Source organism: Mobula hypostoma, chromosome 25 (genome assembly GCF_963921235.1).
Source record: "Mobula hypostoma chromosome 25, sMobHyp1.1, whole genome shotgun sequence".
NCBI lineage: Eukaryota > Metazoa > Chordata > Chondrichthyes > Myliobatiformes > Myliobatidae > Mobula > Mobula hypostoma.
The window spans coordinates 20231862-20244086 of NC_086121.1; the positions used below are offsets into that span (position 1 = coordinate 20231862).

The 12225-nt window shown below is 46.5% G+C and overlaps 1 protein-coding gene across 1 annotated transcript in view; it reads right to left on the reverse strand.

Annotated features, from left to right (window-relative positions):
- Nucleotides 1-784, reverse strand: part of LOC134337799 (uncharacterized) — a 41460-nt gene extending 40676 nt beyond the window's left edge. The window contains exon 1 of the mRNA XM_063033051.1: nucleotides 113-784. Coding sequence (XP_062889121.1) covers nucleotides 113-217 — 105 coding nt within the window. The 5' untranslated portion in view covers nucleotides 218-784. The remainder of the gene's footprint in view (nucleotides 1-112) is intronic.
- Between the last annotated feature and the right edge of the window lie 11441 nt (nucleotides 785-12225).

Below are 12225 nucleotides of genomic sequence, written 5' to 3' on the forward strand. Positions count from 1 at the left end.
AACTTAAATCTCTCTCTCTCTCTCTCTCTCTCTCTCTCTCTCTCTCTCTCTCTCTCTCACTCACTCCCACACCTCCTCCCAACTCCTCTCCGTGTCATCTTTTCTCACCCACCTGGTGAGCCGCGCTCCTCGCCAGAACGGTAAGCAACAGGTACAGAAGGCGTAGGAAGGTCATCTTACTCCGTGGCCGAAGAGTGGCGGGCTGAGAGAATCGCATCGGGCGCCAAGGAGCTGGACCCTAGAGCCCTCAAAGCGCGGAACTGTTCACTTTTTTTTTGCTGCTCGGAAACCAAACGTCAAATGACTCAGTCTGGGGTGGTACCGACCGTTACGCCATTTAAAGGGACCCGCATCAAAGGGGATTTTGAAACGCAGCACAGCTCACGGTCGCCCAGCTAGTTGAACTCAAGAGTCACCCAGCACAACCCAGCGCCGTCCAAGCGCAAGCCAGCGTCTCCGGGAAATAAAATCAAGTTCCCTCTGTACCTTCCAGCAACACCGCCCAGCTCGGTGCAGGGCAAACCGGCAGAAAGAGGTTCTCGGAACTGTCAGCGAGTGCAGTCCGGGGTCATCCAACACAACCTAGGATCTTAGACAGAGAAAGTCCAACTCAGTCCGGGGTTACCTTGTAGTTTTCTCCTGAACCAACGTGACCCTGGGTCAGCCACAAAAGCGCAACTCAGAAATGGGGATGTTTGCTGACGATTGCATAATGCTTCAAACCACTTTACACAACTTCTCAGCAAATGCAGAACCACCTGCGAGCACGCAAAAAAACCAGGGCACCTCCCGGCAGGGTCTGATACGCGACAATAAGTAGCAAGGTGCACGCCCCGCGCACCACCACCGGGGAGTGACCATCTCCGGTGGTAGGTCATGCTGCCTACTGGCATCCTGCAAAGGCTCTGCCGTCTCTGAATGGCCCCGATTTTACATTCTGCTGTTAACAGGGCCAGAGTGACGCTCTACACACTTTGACGTGGGGTTAAAAATATGGTGACCACCATTCTCATCCGCATCTCCTCGTTTTCTCGGACACCCACGCTCTCCCCATCTACCCGCCGCCGTAACAGTAATAGGGTTCCTCCTGGCCTTACCTACCACCCCATGAGCCTCTGTATCCAACACATCATCCTCCGCAACTTCCAATATCTTCAACGGGATACAACCAAACACATCTTTACCGCCCCCCTCCCCGCCGACTCTCCAGGGACCGTTCCCTCCGTGATTCCCTTGTCCATCCCCCACTAATCTCCTGTTATCCCTACAAGCTAAATAAGTGCCCCACCTGCCAATTCACCTCCATTCAGGGCCCCAAACAGTCCCCTTGCAGGTGAGGCAACATCATTCACCTGCGATTCTGTTAGGATCGTCTATTGTACCCGGTGCTCCCCGAGCCGGCCTCCGCTACACTGAGGAGATCCGACGTCTGTAGATTGGGGAACCGAATTGTCGAGCCCCTCCATCCCTTCCGCAAAAAGAATCTCCCGGTGGCCAACCACTTTAATTCTCATCTCCATTCCCATTCCGACATGTCGGGCCATGGATTTCTCCTCAGCCACGATGAGGCCACTCTCAGGGTGGATGAGCAACACTTAATATTCCGTCTAGATAGCCCCCAACCCAATGGCATGGACATCCATTCATCCAGCTTCTGGTACTTCTTCCCCTTCCTCTTCTTCAACTCTTCACTCTGGCCTCTTAGCTCTTCTCCTCCTCAACTGCCTATCATCACCCCCTGGTGCCCGTCATCCTTCTCTTTCTTCCATGGTCCACTCTCCTCTCCCATCAGATTCCTCCTTCTCCAGCCCTTTACATTTTCCACCTATCACCTCCCAGTTCTTGCTTCACCCCCCCCACCCCCCAACCATCTGGTTCCACCTATCAGCTTCCAGCTTGAACTTCTTCCCCTCCCCCACCTTCTTAATCTGGCATTTCCCCGCTTCCTTTCCAGTTCCCGTGAAGGATCTCAGCCCAAAACATGTCCACAGATGCTGCCTGACCTGCTGAGGTCCTTCAGTATTTTGAGGGTGTCACTCTGGATTTGCAGCATCTGCAGGATCTCTTGTGCTTACGAAAAAAAAACTGTTATTTTCTCATCACTTGGTCAAAATCCACGAATTTCCCACCCTCCAGTATTTCTGGAGTACCTTTGTCAGGGGGACAGCAGTGATTTGAGAAGTCAGCTCCCAGTTACCTTTCCGAGGGAACTGAGGACGGGCAATCAATGCAGAGTCAGTCACAATTCCCTACTTCCCAGAAGGCTTCCCTCATCCATTCCACATCCAGCCCCAGAAGGCTGTATTCGTCGATATAATGTTCCAATGCCTTGAAAAGGTGTTCACATCAGGCAGATCATGTCATCCCTGCATCCTAGGTCTCCCATATTCTGACCATGGACTGTGCTACATAACCCAGAGACAGACATCGCCCCATCGCATCCGTTTTGATGCTGATGCTAATAGAGAGCATGAAAGCAAAGGAGGGGCAAATAGATCGGAATTCAAACGTTGGCAAAGTGTAACACAGCCTCAAGGAGTCTGGTGTGGCCCACCGCAGACTGGCCCGCTTTGACATAATGGAATTTAATAAGTTATGTTACAGACAGTCAGTGAAAATTTCAGATGAGCCTGAAAAACAGAAGAGAAAATGTTTGACTTCAATCTTCAACCATCTCTTAAATAACCCTCTGCCGAGCTTTTGTTCATTACTAGAAATGACATTTGATTGTGTCAGATCAAGACGGTCTTGAGTGAGGTGTAAGTTAACAGGAAACCACTCAACCTCAATTAGTTCTACCGTTTAAATATTCATGAACGAAAAGAGAAATTGATGCATGGTAGCTTCCTGTAGCTACAGGGAGATTACAGTAACCTGGGCTGCCTCTTGGTCCTCAGTAACTTCACTGCTGACTTGGAGTTGGTTTACAAATCAAGACATGCACATACATCACCTACACTCAGAGGCCACTGTATTAGGTACACCTTATACATAACAAAGAGTTCTCTGAGTGTATGTTCAAGGTCTTCTGCTGCTGGATCCCATCCTTAAGACAAATGAGCAGAATTAGGCCACTCCCCCCACTGAGCCTGTTCTGCCATTTATTAACCCTCTCAACCCCATTCTCCTGCTTTCTCCCTGAATGCCCCACCAACCTACCAACCTCCGCTTGAAATATATGGAATGACTTGGCATCCAGAACCATCTGTGGCAATGAATTGCACAGAATCCCCACCCTCTGGCTAAAGAAATTCCTCCTCATTTCCGTTCTAAATGGATGTTCCTCTCTTCTGGGGCTGTGCCCTCTGGTCCTAGACTCACCTGCTACAGGAAACATTCTCTCTACATCTACTCTTTCTAGGCCTTTCAATATTTGATAGGTTTCAGTAAGACTTCCCTGCCCCATTCTTCTAAGCTCTGGAGACTACAGGCCCAGAGCCATCAAATGATCATCAGATGTTAACCCTTTCATTCCCAGAATAATTTTCCAGAACATCCTCTGGACCCTCTCCAATGCCAGCACATCTTTTCTTCAACGAGAGACCCAAACTGCTCATGATACTCCAAGTACCATCTGACCAATGCCTTATGGAGCCTCAGCATCACATCATTGCTTTTATATTCTAGTCGTCTTGAAATGAATGAATGCTAACTTTGTATTTGCCTTCCTTACCATCGACTCAACTTGCAAGTTAACTTTTAGGGAATCCTGCACAAGGACTCCCAAGTCCCTTTGCATCTCTGAATTCTGAAATTTCTCTCCTGTGTAGAAAACTATCTCACCTTTATTCCATCTATAAAGTGCATGAACATATACTTCACTGCACTATATTCCATCTGCCACTTCTTTGTCCTTCTGGCTAAGTCCTTCTGCAGACTCCCTGCTTCCTCAACACTGCTGGTTCCTCCACTTATCTTTGTATCAACTGCGAACTTGGTCACAACTTGGTTCCATCATCCAAATCATTAACATATACAGTGGCATACAAAAGTTTGGGCACCCCTGGTCAAAGTTTCTGTTACTGTAAATAGTTAAGTGAGTAGAAGATGAACTGATCTCCAAAAGTCATAAAGTTAAAGATGAAACATTCTTTTCAACATTTTAAGCAAGGTTAGTGTATTATTTTTGTTTTGTACAATTTTAGAGTGAAAAAAAGGAAGGGAGCTCCATGCAAAAGTTTGGGCACCCCAAGAGATTTGAGCTCTCAGATAACTTTTACCAAGATCTCAGACCTTAATTAGCTTGTTAGGGCTATGGCTTGTTCACAATCATGGTTAGGAAAGGCCAAGTGATGCAAATTTCAAAGCTTTATAAATACCCTGACTCCTCAAACCTTGTCCCAACAATCAGCAGCCAAAGGCTCCTCTAAGCAGCTGCCAGCACTCTGAAAATTAAAATAAATGATGCCCACAAAGCAGGAGAAGGCTATAAGATGATAGCAAAGTGTTTTCAGGTAGCCGTTTCCTTAGTTCATAATGTAATTAAGAAATGGCAGTTAACAGGAATGGTGGAGGTCAAGTTGAGGTCTGGAAGACCAAGAAAACTTTCCGAGAGAACTGCTCGTAGGATTGCTAGAAAGGCAAATCAAAACCCCTGTTTGACTGCAATAGACCTTCAGGAAGATTTAGCAGACTCTGGAGTGGTGGTGCACTGTTCTACTGTGTAGTGACACCTGCACAAATATGACCTTCATGGAAGAGTCATCAGAAGAAAACCTTTCCTGCATCCTCACCACAAAATTCAGCATCAGAAGTTTGCAAAGGAACATCTAAACAAGCCTGATGCATTTTGGAAACAAGTCCTGCAGACTGATGAAGTTAAAATAGAACTTTTTGGCTGCAATGAGCAAAGGTATGTTTGGAGAAAAAAGGGTGCAGAATTTCATGAAAAGAACCTCTCTCCAACTGTTAAGCACGGGGGTGGATCGATCATGCTTTGGGCTTGTGTTGCAGCCAGTGGCACAGGGAACATTTCACTGGTAGAGGGAAGAATGAATTCAATTAAATATCAGCAAATTCTGGAAGCAAACATCACACTGTCTGTAAAAAAAATGCTGAAGATGAAAAGAGGATGGCTTCTACAACAGGACAATGATCCTAAGTGGTGGCATCCGTTAGTCTCGCGAGACCATCGATCTGCACCTGGAAAGTCTTGCTTCAGTCTGTGTTGGTAGAGCAGCGTCTGTTACGGCTGTAGAGGCCCACACGGGAGTGACAGTCTTGGCTGAAGCCGCTGCACTTGAAGGCGCTGTCCTCCAGTGTTGTCTTGGTGCTGTTTTTTGGGCGAGTGCGCTTTTCTTCAGCAGCAAGCCTCAGCTTTTCTTCTCCTCTTTTCAGACCTCTGCGTAGTTCCAGCCTCCAGTGAGAGCGATCGGTTGCGATGTCCTCCCACCTCTCGACGTTCATGTTCCGTGACTTCATGTCTCTCTTGCAGACATCTTTGAAATGATGATGGGGCCGCCCTTGTGCTCTCCTGCCGGAGGCCATTTCCCCGTACAGCAGATCTTCCAGGATCCTCCTGTCTGACATGCGGTGTACGTGGCCCAGCCAGCGGAGACGGTGTTGTTGGAGCAGGGTGAAGAGGCTGGGTATCTGGGCATGGGCCAGGACCTTATTGTTGGTGACTCAGTCAATCCACTTGATGTCCAGGATGCGTCTCAGGCCGCGAAGGTGGAAGGCGTTGAGACGCCGCTCTTGTCTGTAGTAGAGGCTCCGTGTCTCGCTGTCGTAAAGCAGTGTGCTGAGGACGCAGGCCCTGTAGACTGCAACTTTGGTGTGCGTTGTCAGCTTTCTGTTCTCCCAGACTCTCTTTGTCAGCCTGGCGAATGTTGAGGCTGCTCATCCGATCCATCTGTTGATCTCGGGGTCTAGGGAGAGACTGTCCATGATGGTGGAGCCAAGGTATGTAAACTCGTGAACTACCTCCAGCTCGTAGCTGTTGATGGTAATGGCAGGGGGGTGCTCAATGCACGTTGGTCTTCTTCAGGCTGATGGTCAAGCTGAAGTCCTGGCAGGCTCTTGAGAAGCTGTCCATGAGGCGCTGCAGTTGCTCTTCAGAGTGTGTTGCCAGTACCGCGTCATCTGCAAACAACATGTCCCTGATGAGTACTTCACGAACCTTGGTTTTCGCCCTCGGCCGGGACAGACTGAACAGCCTCCTGTCTGATCTGGTGTGGAGGTAGACATCATCAGTTCATGTTCCAAAGACGTGCTTCAGCATGACTGCGAAGAAGATGCCGAACAGGGTGGGCGCAAGCACACAGCCCTGCTTCACACCGCTGCGGTTGTTGATGGCCTCCGAAGAAGAGCCGTCGAACTGAACGACGCCCTTCATGTCTGTGTGGAATGACTGGACTATCCTGCGGAGCCTCGGGGAACAACGAATCCTGGCAAGGACTTTGAACAGGCCGTCTCTGCTCACAAGATTGAAGGCCTTCTTAAGGTCAATGAAAGCGACGTAGAGTGGTTGTCTTTGCTCTCTTCATTTCTCTTGTAGCTGTTGAAGGGAGAAGATCATGTCGATTGTGGAGCGTTCTGACCTGAGACTCGGGAGATACCCTTTCGGCTATTTTCTGCAGTCTGTTCAGGACCATACGGGCGAAGACCTTCCCAACGATGCTCAGCAAGGAGATTCCCCTGTAGTTGTTATAGTCACTTCTGTCCCCTGTGTTCCAAGTGGACATCGCAACAGTCCAAGAGACACGTCTCACAGAATCGGGAACCCTACGTGAAAGAGACTATACCTTCTTCTGGCAGGGGAAGGGCTCAGACGAGACCAGAGAGCATGGTGTCGGCTTTGCCGTGAAGAACTGCTGCTGAAGATGGTAGAGCCTAGCGAGAAAGGAATGGAGCCGATTTTCTCACTTCAACTCCACATATCTGACGGGCCTGTCAACCTTGTCAGCGTCTATGCCCCAACCCTCTACTCTACACAAGACACAGAGGACGAGTTCTACGACCTGCTCTCGATGATGATACAGGAGATCCCAAGTCAGGAACAGTTGCTGCTACTTGGCGACTTCAATGCCAGCGTGGGCGCCGACCACAACTCCCTGCCAAGCTGCCTGGGGCGGTATGGGATTGGCAGCATGAATGACAATGGGCAACGACTGCTCGAGCTTTGCATGCTCCACGAATTGTGTGTCACCAACACCTACTTCCAGATCAAAGCTCAGCACAAAGTGTCTTGGTGGCATCCCCGCTCCAAACACTGGCACCAGCTAGACCTGATAATCACAAGATGCCGTCACCTGAGAAACGTGCTCATGACTCGCTCCTTTCAGAGTGCTGACTGCGACACGGATCACTCTCTGGTTTGCTGCAAGATCAGACTTCAGCCAAAGAAGTTGCACTGCGCCAAGCCTCCAGGCAAGCAGCACGTCGATGCCAGTAAGACACAACACCCAGACAAAGCTGCAGAGTTCATCAAGTCACTGGAGGATGCTCTCCTTGCAGACCCACCAGAAGGAGATGCTCAGCAGAGATGGGACTCTCTCAGGGACACTATCCACAGCACTGAATTCAAGGCCTTTGGGAAGAAACGGGGCAAGACCCAGGACTGGATTGAAGCAAGCTCAAGTAAGCTCACCGTTGTCATCGAGGTGAAGCGTGTTGCACTACTCGAGCACAAACACCACCCCACCCAGGCAACACTGCAAGCACTAAGGACAGCGAGAAGCAAGGCCCAGGAAACAGCCAGACGCTGTGCAAATGACTACTGGCTACAACTATGCGAAAGCATTCCGTCATCATTTGACACAGGGAACATCCCTGGAGTGTACGAGGGGATCAAGAAAGCCATCGGGCCAACCCAGAGCAAGGCAGCACCATTGAAAAGCATAACAGGCGAGACCATCAATGACAAAGGCAAGCAGATGGAGAGATGGGGGGAGCATTACGCTGAACTCTTCTCCAGAGAAAACAGCATCTCGGACAGCGCGCTAGACGCCGTGGAATGCCTGCCTGTCATGGAGGAACTGGATGCATTGCTGACTGCTGAAGAGCTGAGTAAAGCCATCAACAGCCTGCCCACTGGGAAGGCATCAGGATTGGATGGTATTCCACCAGAGGCCATCAAATGCACAAAGGGTGTCCTGCTAAACCACCTGCATGAACTACTGTGCCAGTGCTGGATAGAGGGAGCAGTGCCACAAGACATGAGAGAGTGATCCTAAACACACCTTAAAATCCACAATGGACTACCTCAAGAGGTGCAAGCTGAAGGTTTTGCCATGGCCCCCACAGTCCCCTGACCTAAACATCATCGAAAATCTGTGGATAGACCTCAAAAGAGCAGTGCATGCAAGATGGCCAAAGAATCTCACAGAAATAGAAGCCTTTTGCAAGGAAGAATGGGTGAAAATCACCCAAACAAGAACTGAAAGACTCTTAGCTGGCTACAGAAAGCGTTTACAAGCTGTGATACTTGCCAAAAGGGGTGTTACTAAGTACTGACCATGCAGGGTGCCCAAACTTTTGCTTCGGGCCCTTTTCCTTTTTTGTTATTTTGAAACTGTAAAAGATGGAAATAAAAAAGTAATCCTGCCCAAAATATTAAAGAAATGTGTCTTTTTTAACTTCATGTCTTTTGGAAATCAGGTCATCTCTTACTTGCTTAGCTATACACAGTAACAGAAATTTTGACCGGGTGCCCAAACTTTTGCATGCCATTGTAACTTGAAAAGAAGTGGTCCCAATTACAATCCACTTCAAGGTTCAACCTGTTGTGCATTCAGAGATGCTCTTCTATACACCGCTGTTGTAACACGTGGTTATTTGAGTCACTGTTCCCTTCCTGTCAGCTTAAACCAATCTGGCCATTCTCCTCCAGCTTCTATCATTAACAAGACATTTTTGCCCACAGAACTGCCACTCATTAGATGTTGTTTTATCTCTTGCATCATTCTCTGTAAACTCTAGCGACTGTGACAATGCCAGCAAATCAGCAGTTTCTGAGATACTCAAACCACCCTGTCTGGCACCAACAATCATTCCACAGTCAAAGTCACTTAGGTCGCATTTTATCCCCATTCCAATGTTTGTTCTGAACAACAACTGAACCTCTTGAACATGCTTTTATTCATTGAGTTGCTGCCACATGATTGGCTGATTAGATCAATATCAAGATTCAAGTACGGGGTTTTCAAGATGACAGCGCAGTGAAAGGTCTGCTGCTGAGCTCAGCATCGCAACACTGATAATTTCGCAAATAAACCTATCTGTTCCAACTTTTTTTTAAATGCCCAAGTGTCGGATTTAATAACATGAGCATTGATGAGTATATTTTTGAGCTGTTTCAACACCATGCCATCGAAAAATACGAGAAAGGCGGCCAGGATGGATTTCACAGAGCGCTCTCCCGAGCTGAGCAGCAGGCTAACATGTGGGCTAACACGTTGGACCCTGCTTTTCGTCAAGTAATTCAGGAAGTTACGGAGAACATATCCAAGATGATGGACGAGAAGCTGGGTCCACTCTAACACTCCAGAACCACACATTGGTGCTTAAAAATCTTGATACAAGAACAACCGAGGCCAAGGGCTGAGTCTCTGTGGTAGAGGCTGTAGCTGATCAAGCCCAAAGCCACATCCGGGTGCTAAAAAGGCAAGTTCAAAGCCTGTCTGACCGTATCAATGATCTTGAGAATAGAGGTAGGAGGAAGAACATACAGATCATCTTTTCACCTGAAGGTACAGAAGGCAGCCAGCCAGCGAAGTTTTTTGAGGGCTGGCTGCCTAATTTCCTTGATTTGAAAACCAAGGCTGGATGCATTAAAGTGGAAAGAGCTCATTGTACGCTGGCTCCAAAACCGGGCCCAGACCAACGCCCTCGACCTGTCCTTGTGCGGTTCCATAATTTCGGTGATAAACAAAGAGTGATGGAGGCTTTGAGATGCTGTGGGACTGATGCCCAGGCTTTAATATATGAGGGATCCAGGTTTATGTTTTTTCAAGATTTCTTGGCAGCTGTTATTCGGAAGCGCAAGGAATTCGACCAGGTAAAGAAGCGGCTGAGGGAATCCGGAATCCGGTACTTTATGCTGTACCCAGCAGCGCTGAAAATCACCTACAACAGGACCACCAAGATATTTGATTCTCCTGACAAAGCTAAAACTTTTGTAAACACTTTGGGCTTAAGAATATATATATTTTGTAGCCCTGGTTATGGGCGATAACATGCTCGATGGTCGCTTTATTTTACCTTTTCATTACTCAACGGCAAGATATCTTATAGGATGGGTGACATATTTGTTTTGATTGGCACAGTTTCATTACTTGTTTTAATTAGCGGTGCTGCTCCAGCCTGAAGGAGCTTAAACATAATGGTAACAATTCGGTGGATTGATAAATTATGTCCTGTTTTCATTTTTGACTATGTTAAATGCCATATTGGCAGTGGGGCAGAATATGCGGTGCTAGAAGGTTCAGCTATCCCCTTTAAGTATGGATAAGTCCTCTTGTTCAGTGCTGTTGGTGCTTTGTTTTTTGTTGTGTGTTTTTTTTTAATTCACTTATTGCTGCTCAGCTGATCTTAAGTTGGGTTTCTTCTCCTCCAGAGTCAAATAATTGTTATAAAGGTTTATGGCCAGTAATATATTAAAATTGTGCACTTAGAACATTAAGGGGAGTCATTCACCAATCAAGAGAAAGAAAATCCTATTAAACCTGAAAAAGGAAATGGTGGACATAGCCTTATTGCAGGAGATACATTTAAGTGATAAAGAACATCTAAAACTGCAACAGAATGGATTTGATCAAGTCTGTTTTTCATCTTTTAATACCAGGAGTAGAGGGGTGGCCATTTTAATTCAGAAGAACCTACTTTTTAAGTTATTAGACTGCATTAAGGATAAGTATGGGAGATTTGTGATTGTTAAGGCTTCAATATATGGAGAGGAATATGGTATTCTCAATGTTTACTGGCCTCCAGCTCATCCTCTCAAATTTCTAATAGATGCTTTTTCCAAATTTACAAGCTTTTCAATACAGAATATTATTGTATGTGGGGATTTTAATTGTCTTATGGACCCATTGATGGACAGAGTGCCTAGTGGTCCCCATTGCTCTCCTCACAGTCCAAATAAATCATGGGTTTATATGGAAAACTAGGACTTGTGGATGTCTGGAGGTTGTTACATCCCTCAGACAAAGACTTCAAATTTTTTTCTAATCCACTCAAGTGTTAAACCAGAATAGACTTTTTTCTAACCTCCAAATAGCTCCTTGATTTAGTTGTATCCTGCACAATTGGAAATATTGCTATTTCTGACCATGCAGCAGTATATTTAACTATTAAGCCCAAAGATAATTCAGCACGATCTGGACATTGGAGGCTGAATCCTTCACAAGCTACTTTACTTCTGAATTTAAAACTTTCCTATCTATTAATTCCAAATCAGCTAGTAGTCCATCGATGCTCTGGGAAACCACTAAGGCCTATGCAAGAGGATTAGTTATCTCCTACTCTGCTAGTAAGAAGCGACGATGCGGAACAGCAGCACCTGGTGGAAGCAAGGCTTGCGGCAGCTGTAAAGGATTATATTAATAAGCCTTCTGCAGCCAAGTTACAGAATATCACAGCTCTACGCTGTACACTAAATTCTTTACTTACACAAGCAGCCAAAAGAAAATTGACATTTGCTAAACAACGATTGTTTGAACATGGTGAAAAACCAGGTAGGTATTTGGCTTATTTAGCTAGAAAGAAAAATGCCTCTCAGACTATTGTTTCAATTAGGGATGGGACAGGAGGCCTCACTAGTAATTCTAAAATGATTAATGTTGTGTTTAAGAATTTTTATTCTAAATTGTATCATTCTGAGCAATGTAATGATGAACAATCTAGGATGGAGTCCTTTCTCAGGAATTTAGATCTCCTAGGCATTTCTTCTGAACAAGAGTCCCTCCTCAATTCTCCGTTATCTATATATGAGATAAAGGAAGCTGTGAGACAGCTCCAAAGTGGGAAGGCCCCTAGTCCTGATGGACTCACTAGTGAATTCTATAAAGAGTTCACGGGGTTATTATCAGAGCCTATGCTAAACATGTTCAATCATGCATTTAATTGTGGTCTCCTCCCACCATCATTGAGAGAAGCTAATACCTCCCTAATTCTTAAGAAAGGAAAGAGCCCTGAAGATTGTGCCTCCTACAGGCCTATTTCATTGTTAAATGTTGACTTTAAAAATCTTATCTAAAACCTTAGCCTTGCGATTAGAAACTGTGT